This window comes from Tenrec ecaudatus, chromosome X (assembly GCF_050624435.1).
Source record: "Tenrec ecaudatus isolate mTenEca1 chromosome X, mTenEca1.hap1, whole genome shotgun sequence".
NCBI lineage: Eukaryota > Metazoa > Chordata > Mammalia > Afrosoricida > Tenrecidae > Tenrec > Tenrec ecaudatus.
This window is the reverse complement of record NC_134548.1, coordinates 57,677,382-57,696,132: the sequence shown is the minus strand read 5'-3', so window position 1 is coordinate 57,696,132 and position 18,751 is coordinate 57,677,382. Positions and strand designations below refer to the sequence as shown.

Below are 18,751 nucleotides of genomic sequence, written 5' to 3'. Positions count from 1 at the left end.
TGAGCTTTTACCAGAGTCTGGAACAGCTAGAAGTCTGGGAAGGTATGAATGGGATACTGAGCTGGTTTCGGTGCTCTTTGGTTTTGTACCATGCTGGGAAAATCCAAATTCCTCTCTCCTCGCTACCCTTTTAGGACTGGCAGCCACCCTTTGCTGTGGAAGTGGACAACTTCAGGTTTACTCCCCGGATCCAGAGGCTTAATGAACTAGAGGTAAGAAGACCTGGTGGTAGGGCAGAGAGAATGAATAAGTACTTCCCACTTCTCTCATACTCTCCCTGGCTAAAGTCGTATACCTAACTAGCCCTTTATTCTCTTTCCTGTGAAACTGCATCTCTTTTGTGTACCTGGGGTGGAAGGAAATTTCAGAGATCTGAATATGATCAAGAGCAGTGACAGTTTATCTGAACAAAAGTTTGCTATTTCTGAAGCTTTTCTGTCAATTACTTGGGGCAACAAAAGGGAAATAATGGTGCTGCGGAGATCCTTTTTTCTTGCTAAGCCAGCTGAATATAGCTTCATTTGTCCCAATTCATCCATAACCCTCTGCTTTCTCCATTCTTTCTGTGTTGTTTGGTAAGCTAGGAGTTGAGATAGTTGGTAAGCACAACACAAGAACTGGCCTGTGTAGAGGCTGGAATAGTTAAAAATTGGGGCAGAAGGTCAGACAGGTAGGGTTTGCCTTTTGCCTTTCTAGGAAGTCCAAGTCCATTGTGAGGTTCTCCACCAAGGGCTCAAGAATGCCCTGAGGTAATGAGAGTGCCTAGTTTCAGGAAAGGTTTTGGAGTTTCCTTTGGAAGATACAGTGTAGAAGAATGTTACCACTTTCTGCCTCATTGATGATTATGTATCCACAAGCCTTAGTAAATAGTCTGGAAACACAGGGAGAGGTGAGAGTTGAGGGTTAAATTAGGCCTAACTGGAAATATTCGTGACCCAAAAACTTCTTTGTTCTAGGCTAGAGTTTCTCAGACTAGACATTTTGGGCTAGTTAACGTATATACTCGAGTATAAGCTGACCTGAATATCAGCCAAGGCACCTAATTTTACCACAAACACTGCATTGAAAATGCGCTGAAAAACTCGGTTTATACACGAGTATATATGGTAATTCTTTGTTGTAAGGACCTGACCTATTATATGTCAGTATCACCCCTCTCTGAGTTATGAGAACCTAAACTGTCACCAGACATCACCTTAGGGGACAAAATTACCCCACATTGAGAACTAGTGTTGTAGAGTCAGTCTGGAACCACTGTTCTAGTCAGTCCTAGATCCTGTTTTTCGTCAGATTGAAGTCATGTCTGATAGTACAAATTCCATAGAGAAATAGACATACAGTTAGGGCAAGATGTAAGACGGACAAACTTTCTCGAGAGGGCTGGCTAATGAAAAGAGAACAGAGGTCAGGCCATGGCCAGGAAACTCAGGGCGAAGGTACAGGAAGAAGGGTTTCTAGATAGACTTTTAAATGTTCTGAGCTTTGGAGCTGTAGGTTGGTTCCAGAAAGAGATCTTAGGTGGTGTTTTGTTTTGCCTTTATGCCATTAAAACCTGTTCCATTCAGCCACCATGAACCAAGTTTCACAGTACGTAGGAGAGAAGAATGTGTTCTTCTGGAGCCTTCATTCTCTAAAGCATGCCTAGAATACAGATAGAATTTTAAAGTTTCCAGAGTCTTCAATATTCCTCTCATTAAGTCCACTCTGAGGTAAGTGGATTGGGCAGTTATTTTATCCTCCTTTTATAATCATAAAACAGGAATCCAGAGTATGAAACCGATTTGCTAATACAGCAAAAAATCCAAAACTTAAAAAAGGTATTTGGCACCCAGATCTCCTAGTACTTGATATATGACAATATTTTGAGTCTGTTTCCTCATCTCTAAAAGAGGTGATGGTACTCATTCAACCTTCTCAAGGAGATTGAGAGAGGATGTATAAAGCTTTGAGTGTTGTGCCCTCTTCCGTTTTGCTGATTTGGGTTTATCTGGTTGCATAGAAGGTGCCAGAAGTAAGAGAATATGTGGGGGATATGACTACCTAGAGCAGAGATAGAAAACCTTTTTTTCTACCAAGGGCCATTGTAGGTATTTATAACATCATTCATGGACCATACTGGGGGTACCTCCCCCCCCAAAAAAAAAACAACCCAGAAAGGTGCTGGATGGAGGAGAGCTTTCGTAGTACCCATTTTTCCTGCTAGTTGAGCATTGAGCAACTAGCTTTTGAGTTAGTACACCCAGTGACATTGGCCTGGGAAGGGTCTCCCAGGTCACAGTGAGGTTTTTTGTTTTTATTTTTTTTCTTAAAAGCCGTCTCCCTCGAACCTTGTTTTTTGTGATGGCTGATTTAAGAGAACAGCGTGCGGCTATGAAATTTTATTTCCTTCTCTGGAGAAATGCTGCAGAAACTGTGATGTTGAACACAATAAGGACAGTACTATGGGGAAAACGCTAAGTGTACGAGTGATTTTCTCATTTCAAAAAAGGTGAAATGTTGATTGATGCAAATCTCATTCTGGACGTCCATCAACTTCCTGAATGGATGAAAATGTTGACAAAATTCACACCCTTGTGCTCAAAGACCTACAGTCGACCATTGAAAAGACGGGGAAGTTATCTGGACTATCTTGGAGTGGATTGTAATGGAAGATTGGGGAATGAGAAGGGTTGGTGTGAAATTAATGCCTCAGGTGGAAGCATGCCGCGCTTTGAAAGAACAGCTCTGAAGCAACCTCAGACGTTTTCCAAGGTCATCACTGGTGAGGAGGCTTGGTGCTATTCTTAGGACGCTAAAAGAAAATATCAAGCCAGTGGAAGACCCCATCAAAAAAATCTCATCAAGTGAAAACGATCAAGATGATGCTCATTTGGGGTTTTTTTTTTTTTATGTGAGAGGTGATAATGCATTTGGAGATCATTCCACCAGGTCAGACTGTTAATCAAGCCGAAAAGATTGTGTAACAAGGCCTAATTTGTTGCAGATGGGGGACTGACTGGTTTTGCCATCACCATAATGTACCTGCTTATGTAGCCATCTCAGTGCCAGTTTTTGGCAAAAAAACCAAAAAAACAAACCAGCATGCGTCTCTTGCCCCACGTAACTTGCTCACCTGATTTCGCTCCATGCGACTTCATTTTGTTTCCACGAATGTAGAGGGACCTGAAAGGACAGTGATTTGACAGCGTAGAAGAGGTGAAGAAAAAAATGAGGGAGGTGCTGTCAGCCATCCAAACAAATGAGCTTGAAAAATGTTTCCAAAAATGGAATCACAGATTTGACAAATGTATTAAGTGTAGTGGAGAATACTTTGAAGCTGATACGGTTGTTTTGTAAAAAAAGAAAAAAATTTAAATGCATAACTTTGAAACAAAATTCTGGGGTTGTTTGGGGGGGTACCCCTTGAACTTAATTAACTCACCCTTAATGTGATGGCTATAATTGCTTCTCTTTGCTGAGGAGTGTGATATAAGCTGGTATTGATGATTTCATGTACCTTCTATGGCCTGTGGCCTGGACGTTCCCCACTGAGATCTAGATCCTGGAACCAAGTTCATTGGGGTAGGCCTCAGGAAATATAGATGTGGCTGCACCCTTTCTCTTCCTCCTGAGAAGGGCCAGAGACAGTTGTCCCAGGGAAGAGGCCAGCATCTTTGAACAATTTCTTCCCCAGGCCCAGACAAGAGTGAAACTGAACTACTTGGACCAGATTGCAAAATTCTGGGAAATCCAGGGCTCCTCCTTAAAGATTCCCAATGTAGAACGACGGATCTTGGACCTCTACAGCCTCAGCAAAGTAAGAACAGGATTTTCTCCATTCCCTCCTCTCCCCACTTCCCCAATCCCCCTCAATACACACTCCCACAAATAGCCTTGGTATTCTGGGGAGCCCACCTTGGTTTGGATAGTGGGTTGCTGAACTACACTAGAAGGGGCAGAGCCTCGCAGAATACAAGCTATCATCAGAACTTATTAGTGTCTCTTGATGACCGGGTGGTGGGGGTTGGGTGGAGGAGGGCTACCCTCCCCAGTAGTGTGAGGAGCTACAAGTGTCCTCCTTGCCTTTTCTATATAGGTTTACTCCCTTTCGTTTATGTACACAACATATGTATGTTCTTTTCTGCTTGTCCTTTCAGATTGTGGTGGAAGAAGGTGGTTATGAAGCCATCTGCAAGGACCGTCGTTGGGCTCGTGTGGCCCAGCGTCTCAACTACCCACCAGGGAAAAACATTGGCTCTCTGCTACGCTCCCACTATGAACGCATTGTCTATCCCTATGAGATGTACCAGTCCGGAGCCAACCTTGTGGTAAGAATACCAGGCTGGTGGAGGGAGATTTTACCCCCTAGACACAGGTTTCCACATTCTTAATACATCTGGTTCAGTGAACTAGAACCCTGGGTGCTAGACTTTACCCTTTATTCATGGTGCTTAAAATCTTTTCACACCGCTCAGAGTCAGAGGTCCTGAAGTTAGCTGGCTTACATGGCCAGCTTGCTATCTATTATGAGACACGGCCTTAACTGATAGAAATTCAAGAGGAGGAGAGATGTTTGGGGATGGAAAGGTCTGGGTAATGATGGATCTGGTCTGGTTGGGTGGATAATCATTGGGGTCGGGGTGATTGGAAGGAGTGACATAAGCAAAGGCACTGAGAATTCCCCAGATGTATGCTGGGGTCAGTGAGACAAGTTGAACCGGCTAGATGATCGGAACCACAACTTTGCTTGCCATTGGGGCGGATAAAAAGGAAGCCCGGGCCGTCGGGAGCTGGAGTTTCATGCGTTCATCTTTCTTACCCCTCATCTTTCTCCAGCAATGTAACACCCGTCCATTTGATAATGAGGAGAAGGACAAGGAATACAAACCACACAGTATCCCCCTTCGACAGTCCGTACAGCCTTCCAAGTTTAACAGCTATGGCCGGCGGGCCAAGCGGCTGCAGCCTGATGTGAGTACTTCCCTTCTCTCTTGGGACTTTTGGGATGGAATGAGTTTTCTTCCCTCGGGCTGGTGCTGTGTCTCCCGTTCCATGATCTCTTTTGTCAGTTGTCTTGCGTTCTCCTGAGTGAGTTAGCATGTCTACCTTCATTCTTTTTCCTCCACTCCCAGCGGAGGGTCTGAGCTGGCTCGGAATCTTAGTACAATATCTGCCCTTGCCCCACTCACTTTGCTCAAATGAGTAAAGCTCTTCTTTCTCTTTGTATGTATATCTTAACTCCAGGCAGAGACTTATGTGTCAGTCAGACAGTCTTTTAGGCACTAGGGATCCAAGAGAGGACAAGACAGACACTGTCCCTGGGCTTACTGACCCATGTAATTTAGCAGATCATATCAGTCACTACCATTTATAGTTTGCTTACTTTATGCTGAACACTATTAGCTTTTGTTTTTTAAAAAATGTTACCTCCAGTCCCTTCCTAACTAGACGTTTAAGGGTTAATGTTCTCATTTAACTGCTGAGAAAACAGATTCTTTTTTTATTTTCTTTTTTTTCTTTTCTTATTTTCTAAGAGAGGATTGGTGTCAGGGGAAGCCAGCCCCTAACACATCATTACGGGTCCGGTAGGCGCAATTGTACAGCGATAATAAGTAAAGATCATAGTAAAGTTGTAGAGAGCATGAGACATAGTAGTATTGAAATAAATGGAGTCAGACACAAATCATGGTAGCATGCTCACCTCAGCCCCGCTTGGTGGTCCACGTGGAGGGAGAGAGCGTTTAATGCTAGCCCAGACTTTTTATCTTCTCTGGGGACATGCAAGACCCCTAATTACAGGTGAGGACAAACGTCATAGGAAGGGGTTGTGCTATAGGTAATACAGTAATGAGAGGGGTGGTCTAGGGACATACATGCAATAGGGAGAGGAGGAATTGGGGGTATACATGTGACAAGATGGGTGGCATCTACATTTAGGATGGCAACTTAACTTTGGATGTCACAGAGTCAGTTTGGCCTGTTCCCTGGCTCAACTGATAGAGATCATTATTGGTAGGGTGTGAACGCTTTGTTGCAGGCCTCAGGGAGAAATAATTTATTGTCCCCAGTAGCAGGGAGAGAGGCCTACCCTGTAGTCTGGTGACTCACTGCCCTAGAGGCCTACCCTGTAGTCTGGTGACTCACTGCCCTGGGGAGGATGTCTGTAAGCATCTGACCTCCCCCCACAGATTGGAAGAGAGAGCTCATGTGTCAAAAGACAGCTCTGAATTTTTGCCTTGGCCCGTTTATGCTTCAACCCCTGGCATAAGCCCAGGTGATCAATAGTTTGTTATGAAGGAGCGATCTGCCCCAAATAGCAGTCTTGATAACATTGCCTTCTTTCTTTCCAGCCGGAACCCACAGAAGAAGACATTGAAAAGAATCCAGAACTGAAGAAGCTACAGATCTATGGGGCAGGTCCCAAAATGATGGGTCTGGGCCTCATGGCCAAGGATAAGACTCTTCGGAAGAAAGGTGAGACTTTAACTGGCAGAGGCAGTATGAAGAATGTATTCTCCTGGGAAGAGGGTAGGGCCGTAACTATCCTGGACTTGTACTTTTAAAGAACTACTTTTCTTTCCCAGATAAGGAAGGGCCTGAGTGTCCCCCCACTGTGGTGGTGAAGGAGGAGACAGGTGGGGATGTGAAGGTAGAGTCATCCTCACCCAAGACCTTCCTGGAGAGCAAAGAGGAGCTGAGTCACAGCCCAGAGCCCTGCACCAAGATGACTATGAGGCTGAGGAGGAACCACAGCAATGCCCAGTTTGTAAGGACCCAGCCCTGACGCTCGTCCCTTCAACAAGCTTTCCCTGTCACGGCACTGGAGCAGGTCGCATTAAGCAGAAAGTGGACCTGGTGGGCTTTGCCTTCATGTAGCTCACCTAATTGCGGAAACAAGGCCAACTCACGTGACCAAAGAGCATGAAAGGGTGATCAAGCGCTGTCAGTGTGAAGTGCTAGCAGGGTCCAGGGGAGATGCGCTCTTCATTGCGTTAGAATAAAGGCTTCCTTGCCGTGCATTACCCTGCTGATACTAGCCTTAATCCCCAGCACCGCCCACCTTCTAAGCTAGAGTCACACTGAATTACTTATAAATATTTTCTTCATGACATCTGTGCTTTTATTTCTCCCATGCTTTCTTCTTGCTTTTTTCTCCTATCTTGATGAAGACTTTCTCCCTGCTCTTCTACCCCATTGCCAAACTTCAGTTTGCCTTTGCGTTTCAACCAGGATCAAATAGTACTTTTCTTAAGGCTCTCTGTCTCACCTTATCCCAAACCAAGAGACTGCTGCTCTATGGGCTGCCATGGGCAGTTCCCACACTGGTTTTAAAATTTTTATGACCATGTATGTCTAGAGTTCTGTATGCTCTTTAGAAGGCAAGATACCATACCCTGTCTTATACAGCTCCTTGACCACAGTCTAGCATAATGCTGAGCGCACAGGTGTTCAATTCACAAGTGCTTATTGAAGGAATGACTGGGATAAAGTACCTACTCTCAGCTCTGCAGCTGAACTCCAGACTTAGTATAAATAATCTGTCCAAAGGCCATGAGTGACCCATGGTGGGTTTTTAATAGTGAGCTCTGGGGACCCTGGGTACTATCTGGAGGAGCGTGAGAATTGAAAGGGTTTAGGCTAGTGACTGTTTGCTTCCCTCCCCTGGCAGATTGAGTCATACATATGCCGAATGTGTTCCCGAGGGGATGAAGATGACAAGCTCTTGCTATGCGATGGCTGCGATGATAATTATCACATCTTCTGCCTGCTGCCTCCTTTACCTGAGATCCCGAAGGGTGTGTGGCGGTGCCCAAAGTGTGTCATGGCGGTAAGGCCTCCCCAATAAAAGTTCACATCTACCTCATAAGGTGTCCTCTTTTTTTTCTCTCTGGCTTTGTTGAGGGCCACCTTCTAGATGAATCAAAGGCTTATGTTTTGGGTGTCTGACATGAAGGTAGGCTGGGTAAGACTTTGGAGGAAAGATGAGGAGATTCTGGTCTCTTCGGGGAACTCCCAGACCACTTGGGGAGACAATATTCAGGATTAGATAAACTGTATGTGATAACATACAAGCAGATGCTAAGTTGTGTGTGAGAAACTCTGAGGTTTACCAGTTTATTAGAGAGGTAAATGCCTGAAGACAACAATCCAAGAAGATACCAGGAATGAGATTTAAAAGAGAGGGATATTAAAAATGGTTCTTTTGATTTTCAGATGTTTTGTGGTTTTTAGAAAAATTCCTTGTCACTAATACTTTTTCTTATCTTTTTGCTACTGTATATCTATAACTGTCTGAAGTTTGGGATCTTACATATTCTAGTTTGTTATTTCATAATCAATTCATGTTAAATTTATTCACAAGAATGATTATTTTTCTTTTAGGGGATAGGGAGCCTTGGTGGTGTAGTGGTTACGCATTGAACTGTGACCCACGTGGTTGGCAGATTGAAACCACCATCAGCTCCACGAGAGAAAAACAAGGCTTTTTACTCATAAATACGGTCTGACTCCATAGGGGAGGGCGCCATGAGTCAGCATTGACTCGATGGCACTGAGATAACAGCATATCATATGGGTTCAATACGTAGTTGTTTTTCTCACAGTGTGATGTTTGGCTTGATTTGCAATGACGTAACTAACTAGTGTGTCCTGGTGGTACAATAATGTAAGCACCCCACTGTTAGCCTAAAAGTTGTTGGCAATTTGGACCTGCCAGTACCTCCACAGGAGAAAGATCTGATGATCTGCTCCAATAAACCTTTCAGCCAAGGAAACACTGCTCTGCCACATGGGGTCACTATGATACACCAACTGACTTTAACTAGCAGAGGTGGGAGGGCGTCCCAGACTAGGAATGGAGGAAAAGCGGGAGCAAAGGTACCTGAGAGAACATACCTAGTGTGGGTAGAAGCAATGAAGAGACTAGCTGAAGCAGCAGTGAGGTCCAAGAGGCCTGGGGAGTTTGACAAGGATGTTTCATCCAAATTCTGAGTGCTTCTACCTTTACCTTTTGTGATTTTGGACCCAGAAGCTTTGTCTTACGGACGTAGCTGTGGTCATGAAGGTTTGATGTGCATGTGCACACTTAAATACAGACACGTAGGTCTTGATCATGCAAATTCCAGTGGGTGGAGTTTGCATACAAACAATATTATAGCCAGATAAAACTGCCACATATCCTTGGCTTGCTTCTCTAAGTGGTTATGGGCTCGTGCATCAGAGTGACATTTATTTTTAGAACTGAGCAGGTTGTGTTGCCGTGCTCAGGAGTGCATATACAACTGTCATTTTAAACTATGAACAAAGGAATAAGGTGGATCCACATTATGTTAGACAATTTAAACAGACAATGTAGAATTTAACATGGTAGAATCTGGTTCCTTAGTTCCCATTCTAAAACTACAGCCATTTTTTTTCTCAGATCTGTAGTTCCATTCTGGGCATAGAAATCCTCCCTGAGCACCCAGTGTGAGCTCACATTTCAGGTAGGGAGAAAAAAATGATGACAGAAAAGCATAGACTAGCATATTTAAGAGAGCCTAAAAGAAGGCACTATTGTGGGCTTTGGTAATGAAGGAAAGTCTTCTGGAAACTAGGACTGCACTTTGGATTTGAAGTATCAGTGAAAGAATATTCAGTAGGGAGAAACTGTATGGACAAAAGCATGGTAAAAAATACATGTGGAGAAGCTGAAAAAAGTGTTTTTTTTTAAAAAGGTGGGGGAAAAAAAGGTGGAACTATAAATTGAAGCCTACCTCAGGGCACCAATGCAGAAGAATTGTTCTTACTCCATGTATCAGCTCCACTGTAGAAGATTCTCCACTCGTTGCCTTTGCTTTTGTGACATGTTCACCTTTGAGTTTCAGGAGTGTAAGCGGCCCCCTGAAGCCTTTGGCTTTGAGCAGGCTACCCGAGAATACACTCTGCAGAGCTTTGGCGAGATGGCTGACTCCTTTAAAGCTGACTACTTCAACATGCCTGTGCACGTAGGTGATGGAGGGCTGGGGTCATACTGGGGCTGGGGATGTAGTAGGTGTTGGTTCTTGATGATCTTGGCCTTCTTGGGACAATGGTGGCAAGATGTGATGGTCCGCGATTATCTGCTACCCTTTTCCCCAGATGGTGCCCACAGAACTTGTGGAGAAAGAGTTCTGGCGGCTAGTGAATAGCATTGAGGAAGATGTGACTGTTGAGTATGGGGCTGATATCCATTCCAAAGAATTTGGCAGCGGGTTCCCTGTCAGTGACAGTAAGCGGCACCTAACTCCTGAGGAGGAGGTGAGTGAGTGATTAATGGTTATATGTCACCTGGGTGAGCTTAGGCAACTCATTTTATACCTGTGAAAGGTTCAGTGCTGCTGTAATAAGAGGAAATTATGCCTGCTTTACATGATTTCTATGAGGTAGGAAATGATGCATATAAAGAACAAAGTGATTATGTGCAGACTCGAGATTGGTTCGTTTACATCTCTGACCCTATTTCTTTGTCTGTAAAATGGGAATAATATTTACCTTGCAAATGTGTTATTTTAAAAAGGTTATGAAATGCCTGGCAAGGTGCTTGGTTCATTCATAAGAAGTGTTCATGGATTGGGCTTGTACTGGCAGGAAAAACTGAGGACCTGAGTCTATCCCAAAGGAAGGGTGCATTTGGGTTCAGAATTCTCCGCCCCTCTGTCCCCCTGCCCTCAATGGCATTCTAGGGGTCAGGAGAGGGTAGCATGGCAGCTCTGTTACAGTTCGCATGTATTTGATTTTGTTCTTGAGAATGTACCCATCGATACATGGTCTCTCAACATTTTGTTTCTACATGACCGATTCATTGGTATTTGATAGCATTTTCAAGGCACCCAACCATTCTCACCCTCTCTTTCTGAGTTCCTTCATGAGGGTTAACTCACAGTTCCCCAGGGTTCCTATCTGATCTTTTGAGTCAGAAGTCAGGGGTTTTAATTGCAAGGATATCAATAACATCACTGAAATTGAAACTAAAATGTTTTGTGTGTGTACTTTTGGAGGAGAAATCCTATTTCTTAGATGTTTCTAAAAGATCTGGAACCTCAAAATTAAGATTCTTTAGGCTAGAGCAAATAATTTAAGATCTTTGTTCCCCTAGCATAATCCTTATCCCCTCTCTGCAAATACCTGACAGGAGTATGCTATCAGTGGTTGGAACTTAAATGTGATGCCAGTGTTGGAGCAGTCTGTACTATGCCACATCAATGCAGATATCTCAGGCATGAAGGTGCCGTGGCTCTATGTGGGCATGGTCTTCTCGGCATTTTGCTGGCATATTGAAGATCACTGGAGTTACTCTATTAACTACCTCCACTGGTAAGTTGGGCCCTCCGGAGCCATGGAGGCAGCCAGGGAAGGGTCCCTGCATAAACATGGGTGTGACCATTCTATGTGTCCCCTTTCTGCTTGGGCAGGGGTGAGCCAAAAACCTGGTATGGGGTACCCTCGCTGGCAGCTGAACATTTGGAAGAGGTGATGAAGAAGCTAACACCTGAGTTGTTTGATAGCCAGCCTGACCTCTTGCACCAACTTGTCACCCTCATGAATCCCAACACCCTCATGTCCCATGGTGTGCCGGTGAGTGCCCAGGAGACAGAGACAAGGGGTAGGGCATTCGTTTCCTAAGGCTGCTGTAACAAAGTACCTTAAGTTGTGTGGCTTATGAGAACAGAAATTTCTTGTTTTAAAATCGTTTTATTGGCATATATTTCACGTATCATGTTTTTTATCCTTTAATCGTATCGAGAAGATTTGTGCAGTTATCACCACAATCCGTTTCAGAACTATCTCTGGATTGATCTACCTATCCTGGATTTTCTCTACAGAAGTCACAAAACACAACCAGGAAGCAAACAAACAAAAAGTTAACAATAACTAAATGAAAACAGACAAACCTAACTCAAAAAGCAGGAAATATTAGAAATTGAAATAACTTTGAAGTGTACCAAAAGGGAGATCAAATGGCCAGGTATTGCCTTTTGACCTACCGACATCTCCCATAATCGACTGTACAGTGCTCTCTGTGTGACAGCCAGGCTACTCATCTTTGATTGTGCTCAGAGAACAGTCACTGGAGGCTCCATTCTTAGGGGACCCTGCAAATGGATTCGAGGCTCCCACTTTCATCCTTTTGTAAACCAAGTTGAACAGAAATTTCTTGTCTCGGTTCTGGAGGCTAGAAGTGCCGATGTTGTATGTCATTGCAGCCATGCTCTCTGAAGGCTTTGGGGGAAGAGCCTTTCTGTTTTCTCCCATCTTCTGGTAGCTCCAAGCATGCTTACAGCGGCAGCAGTCTCTTCCTCATTCCGTCTCTGTGTGTATTGGTTTCTTTTTATGAAGGGCCTTCAAAAAGTGCATAGAAAAATTTCATTATCTTTTATTTCCATTTTCTCATGAACTTTTTGAAAGACTCCTCGTGTAAGGACACCACTCACTGGCTTAGGATTCACCCCATTGCGTAATGACCTCATGTTATGGCTAACATCTTCGAAGACCCTATGTCCAAACAAGGCTAGGACTTCAGCCTCTCTCTTTAGGGAGACACAGTTCAAATAACAAGTGGGAATTTAGTGTTGGCCTATGCAGTAGTGGTAGTTGTCATCTGGAATCTTGCCCCTTTCTCATTCTGTATTAGTTGAAAATTGTCTTGGCCCACTAATAAAGCTGTTACCGTCACGGCAGCCCATTGCAGAGTACAACCTACTCCATAAGTTTTTCTTGGCTGTAATCTTTCTGGAAGTGGATCATTGGTCCTTTTTTCTATGGTGTCACTGGGCGTGTTACCTTTAGGTCAGTACTTGTGTGTAAGCTAGTTGAATCATCTAGGGACCTTTCTCACTCTATTAGATACCAAAAATAATAGTGGCTAGTTATTAGTGTGATGGTTAGTTCCTCTGGGCCCTGTGATTGAAGGTAAGACCCCATAAGGATGCGTGATTATCACACCCACATTTCAGCCAGTGGAAGAGGAAAATGAAAGGGAAGTAGTAGATAAATACCCTTACTTACAAGGGTACACATTAACCCTATAATGCCGAGTGTGACATTTTCGTAACATTTAATTAATATATTTTGGTTGTTATATATATTGAAAGAAAAGAATAAAAAAATTTCCTGAAATTAAAAATTTGGTGTTGTAGGGTTAATATGATGGTATTGTGAGCATATTGAATTAACCAAAATGTAATGAAATAAATTTCACCTGGCTTTTTTTTTACTTTTTAAATATGACTACTGGAAAATTAAAAATTTATGGAGCTGGTATTATATTTGTAGTGATCCAAAAAGTTCCTCTAAACCCATTTGTAGTCATTCCCTGTTCTAACTGCAACCCCGGACAACCACTAATCTGCTTTATATGTCTATAAATTTGCCTTTTGTCAACATTTCATAAAATCGTGTAATGTATGGTTTTTTTGTGCCTCTCTTCTTTAACTTTGTTTGCTGCTGTCAAGTTTGGCCCCTGCTCATGGTGACCCTGACGACTCAGGGTTTTCCTTACCCAGAAGTAGATCTTGTGATACTCTGGGTGGACTAGAGAAACAAATTCATAGACACACATGTTTATTAAAAAGAGCAATTGAATATTGAGAATGCAGCCCGGTCCAGATGAAGTCCATAAGTCTGATATTAGCCCATATGTCCAATACCAATCAATAAAGTCCTCTTCAGACTCAGGAGACAAATTCAATGATGACGAATGCAGGAAGATCACATGCCAGAGGGTGGAAAGTCTTGTGGATCCAGTGGCAATGGAAGCATCTTTGCACTGCCGTGGGTCTCCATGTGGCTCTTCCAGCTCCAGTACTCTGACTACATTAGCTTAGCAACATCTGACTTTTCATCAGTAGTGTCTCATAGGGAGGGAGTCTGTGTCCCGCCTCCAGCGAGCTATTTATCGCCTTAGTGCCTCCAAATGACGTCATCAAGTTGCGACCTGATTGACAGGCTAAACTCCACCCCTTTACTCTTAATAGTCTGAAATTGACAACAGATTATGTAACTACCACGGATCTCCAGGCCATTTGTCTCAGTCTAGCAATTGCTGAATCCTGTTTCACACCATAGCAATACATAACAAAAAGAGATGATGGCTGTGCTTAATGAACATTGATTGGGAATCAAATCTGGGTCTTCTGCACGTTAAATGAGAATTCTACCACGGAACCACCACTGCCTCTATGTCGATAATAATGACTCCTAAAATCACATTAATTACCTCATTTAAAGCAAAATTACAGTCCCCAGATCTACTTGTAACATCAGGGTGTTTATATCTATTCATGATAATTATATTTCCTACCACTATAAAACTTAAATATAAACTAGCTATGCTATTTTTTATTATTACCACTGTTCTCTCAGAGTGATGTTTTTGAAGTTTATCCATATTTTAACATGCACTAGTACTATTTTTATTGCTGAAAAATATTCCATTGCATGGACATATTTGCTTTTTCACCAGTTGATGGATATTTTGGTGATTCTTTTCCTCTTGGCTCTTCACAATTGGCAAACAGTAAATTAGCATTACCAAAATAAGGGGACGGGTTGGGGTGGAGAGTCGGGAGCATTACGTTTTGCTTTTGCTTCTTTCTGAGGCTTCTCTGGGACTCTTCACACATATAAAAGTAAAGCTAGGGTTAGATCATTCAGCAATGCTCCTAGAGATATTGCTATATGTTAAGGCTCTGGTCAGTTCCCTGAAAGTAAATAAATTTGTCCTTTCGTTCAGTGTGTGTACAGTATGTGTGGGAGACAGGAGTAAACGAGAGGGATGGTATTAGAGATGCTACAAAAGAACGACAGATCGGGTCACTTAGGAAGAGGAGTGGTTAGGAAGAGTAAGAGTTTTCCTGTTGGAACGAAGAGAATTGAGGTGAGGGGCTCTCAGGAAAGGCATAATATGGTCATATTTGCAGGTTTTGGAAAACTGGCGGTTGATAATGGAAGCTAGTATAATAAGGCAAGAAGTGCTTGTGTTTCCTCAGAGTTGTGATAGATATGAAGAAAAACATTAAGAATGAGGTTATTTGTGATTCAAATAACTGGAGAGAAATTCATCAGTGGGATAACAAGATTCAATATTATTAGGATATTACTTCTCTAAATGAATGTAGATTCCTAGCAGAGGAATAATTAGATTGAAAGATGAACATTTTAGATCCCTGATGCAAACAAATTTACTTTCCAGAGAATAGAATCGTATTGATCCCCTCATCAGTAAGGCTCCTATTTCACGGTGTCTTCACTAACATTGACCATCCTGTTGAAAAGCCTTGTGAGATAATCCCGGGAAAGATGGGTACTTATGCATACATTAATGTTGCTTCCACGGCTTGCTCATAACATGCCACTAAAATAGTTATGTAGATGGAGAAAACAAGAAAGGCCGCAGTGGCTTTAAAACAAAGCAACCTTGAAACTAGAAAACACATCTATAGAAAACTGAATCCAAAGCCAGCCAAGGGATTAAAGTCTCTGTTGAGGTCTTTATATGTACAATTGAGGATGATGTGATAGTCAAAATAGTATTTATCAATGTTTGCATAGTGAATTCTGAGCTTCCCAAACGTCTCCCTCCACTTGACTCTTAGAACACTGACAGCCACACTTTTTCCTGAAGGGAAGACATTATTTTCTGTGGGGAAATCTGACAAGCCTGGGAAGAGACACCTAGACCAAGACTCAGACCACATGGCCCAGCCAGTCCACCCTATAGTTAAGTTCACAGTTGACAAGCTTTATCTATGTAATCTGAGGTTCCATGGAGTTTTCTTTAATCTCTTAAATATAATAGACAACTAAAGATTAGTAGACAACTGGGGAAAACCTATAAAATGAAAGAAAACCAAACAACCAGGGGAAAAAGTCAACGGAGAGGAGGAAACTAGGTAAAAGTAAAAGAAAAAGGTAAAAGTAAAAGAAACAGGAACCATAACTCATCCCATGTACAAAACCAAGCTCCAGCTGGATTAAAGACCTAAATGTAAAATCCCAAACTGTAAAATCAATGAGCAAATAGGCACAAACTTAAGGGACCCTATTGTAAGGCATAGACATGGTATCAAGTACATTGAAAAAATAACAGACACAGTAGATGACAAAGAATATGACGGGGACATACTAAAAATAAGGCACTTGTGTGCATCAACAGGCTGTCAGAAGAGTAAAACAACCCATGGAATGGGAAACATTTTATGACAGTGACACAACAGACAAGGTATTAATTTCTAAAGTCTGTAGAAAGCTACAACACTTCCACCGAAGTCAAACAATCCAGTTAAAAGTGAGCAAAGGATGTGAACAGACAGTTCTCCAAGGGTGACATCCTTAATAGCCAACAAGTGTCTGAAGAAGTACTCATGATTACTAACCATTCAAGAGATGCCAATCAAAACAGTGATGAGCTACCACCTTACACCGACATTGACTGCCAAGTTCAAAAAAGAAAATAATGCTGGAGAGGATGCGGAGAGATTGGAATTCTCATACACTGCTGGTAGAACTGTAAATGCGTACAACTATTATGGAAAGTGGTGTGGCAACACCTCAAACAACTGAGAATAGAAATTTCACACAATTTACCAGTCTCTCTGCTAGATTTATATTCTAAGGAAATGAGTCATAGCAGGAACAGATATATGCACACCCCTGTTCTATGCAGCAATATTCACAATAGCCAAAAGAAACAATGTAAAGGCTCATTGGAAGAATGGATAGATCCCGATATACATACACAGAGAATGGAATACTATGCATTGCGGAAAAGCAATGATAAAACCACGAAGCACATCATGACGTGGATAGACTTGAAGAACATGCTGAGTGAAATATAGTCAATAACAAAGGGACAAATATGAGACCGCTGTTAAAAGGGTGAAATATATTAAAAACTAAGAGACTTTCCTACCACAGGGAGCAAACTTTGGAAACTAATGGGGCTGGGTACAAAGGAGTGAAGAGAAGGCAACATGCTAGACCTTAGAATGAATGTTAATTTGGGTGTAACAGAAGACAGTCCGTAAGAAGGAGACGTGAAAGGAGTGAGTGAAGCGTAAACTATTGGGGTGTTTGATTATTGGTTACACTTTGATATACAATACAACATGATAGATAACCTAACATAAACTTCAACATAATTTCAAATTGTATGTAGGGGGAGAAGATAATGGAATGTTTCCGTGAACTTTTATCTATCAATAGACCCACAATATTACACTCAGAGTTTAGGTGTTCAATAACCACTTAGGAAACCTTAAATGATTTCATGTGCGTGTGGGGGGGGAATGATTTAGTGTGAGGCAAGGTCATAATTGAATCTTGTCCTGAAAATGAGTTAAAGTATCATTTAAAATTAAAAACATACTGTGAAAGTCTAAAGAAAAAGAAAATATCTTTAAAATAAGCATATGGTACTAACATGAAATAGCAATATACTGTTGCAAAGGAACATAGCTAAAACAAAAGGGTTGAAAATTAAAATTGCAATAACAAAATTACAAACTTAAAAAATTTAGAAGATAAAAAGTTAAGCAACGTCACAGGAAATAGAATAAACAGATAAAGATGGGAGGAAATTGGAGGATCTGTACAGGAAATTTGAAGTTCAAACAATAGGATTTTGGGAAAGAAAAACAGGATAAAATCATTTGAGAACATTTCCTAGAACATACGTTTCTAGAATTTAAAGAGTTCCCATTGGATGAAAACAGATCCACACCAAAGGTAAATCTTTTGAATTTTCTTATCAAACACTGAGGACAGAAAGAGCCTATCTATTTCCTGAGAAAGAAAACATGTTTAATTCAAAAACATTAGGAATCAGAATGGCTTCCGACATTCCAGCAGCAACACTGGAACTAGAAGACTAGAGTGGTGCCTTCAAAATCTGGTTTCTTGGTTTGTTTTTCCAAATGGGGGTTATCTCTGTTGTATATTGTTACTGTTGGTAGCCTACCTGAATCTGTTTTTCGGTGTATGAAACACAGGATGAGTGACTGTAGATAAATAACTAGAATAAGGGTTCCTGGGGAAGGGGCGGGGGGGGGGGCAGGGGGGATAATGAGCTGATATCAACGAGTGTAAGAAGGAAGAAAATGTTTTGAAACTGACTGTGGTAGAGATTGAACAACACTGCTTGATATGACTGAACTGTTGAGTGATGTGTGTGGATGATGTCCTAAAAATGGTTTGAAAGTAGATTTTTTAAAATGATTTCAAATTTAGAATTCTCTTTCCAGTCAAATTATCAATCAAGTGTGAGAGTAGAAAAGAGACATTTTAAGAAAAAAAGTTCTTCCACTGTTTCTCAGGAAGCATATTAGAAGATGCTAGAGCACTACAAAAAAGACAGAAAAAGACATGGGATCTATAGAGCAAGTCTTGTCACAGGAGAGTGATGGTTGAAAGACGAAAGCTGGCCCAGAATGGAACAGATTAGAAGGCCCCTGAAAGACTGCTACAGAAAGGTGAAAATTGATAGCAAGAAGATTCAGCTACTTGTTAGAAAGTGAAATTAAACCATTATTACATGCATAGAAAATGAAACAGATTAAGAAATAGATGATTTTCAGTGTAATTAAAAGAAACAACGATGTTGGGGTAGATTCTTATGGTGACAGTGTTGTCAGACTAGAACTGTGCTCCATTATGTTTTTAGTGACGGATTTTTGGGGTTTGGGGGGGGGGGAGGTCACCATACCTTTCTTCCGAGGAGCCTATAACTTCCAACCTTTGAGGTCACGTTAGCTCT

The 18,751-nt window shown here is 42.0% G+C and overlaps 1 protein-coding gene across 2 annotated transcripts in view; it reads left to right on the top strand.

Annotated features, from left to right (window-relative positions):
- The window catches only part of KDM5C (lysine demethylase 5C), a 36,178-nt gene that overhangs the window by 3,991 nt on the left and 13,436 nt on the right, over positions 1 to 18,751 (top strand). For both annotated transcript variants that reach the window (XM_075538690.1, XM_075538691.1), the window contains exons 2-12: positions 135 to 212; positions 3,674 to 3,796; positions 4,137 to 4,307; positions 4,816 to 4,950; positions 6,330 to 6,453; positions 6,564 to 6,745; positions 7,649 to 7,807; positions 9,846 to 9,965; positions 10,099 to 10,257; positions 11,132 to 11,313; positions 11,412 to 11,574. In XM_075538690.1, the coding sequence (XP_075394805.1) occupies positions 135 to 212; positions 3,674 to 3,796; positions 4,137 to 4,307; positions 4,816 to 4,950; positions 6,330 to 6,453; positions 6,564 to 6,745; positions 7,649 to 7,807; positions 9,846 to 9,965; positions 10,099 to 10,257; positions 11,132 to 11,313; positions 11,412 to 11,574 (1,596 nt within the window). The remainder of the gene's footprint in view (positions 1 to 134; positions 213 to 3,673; positions 3,797 to 4,136; positions 4,308 to 4,815; positions 4,951 to 6,329; positions 6,454 to 6,563; positions 6,746 to 7,648; positions 7,808 to 9,845; positions 9,966 to 10,098; positions 10,258 to 11,131; positions 11,314 to 11,411; positions 11,575 to 18,751) is intronic.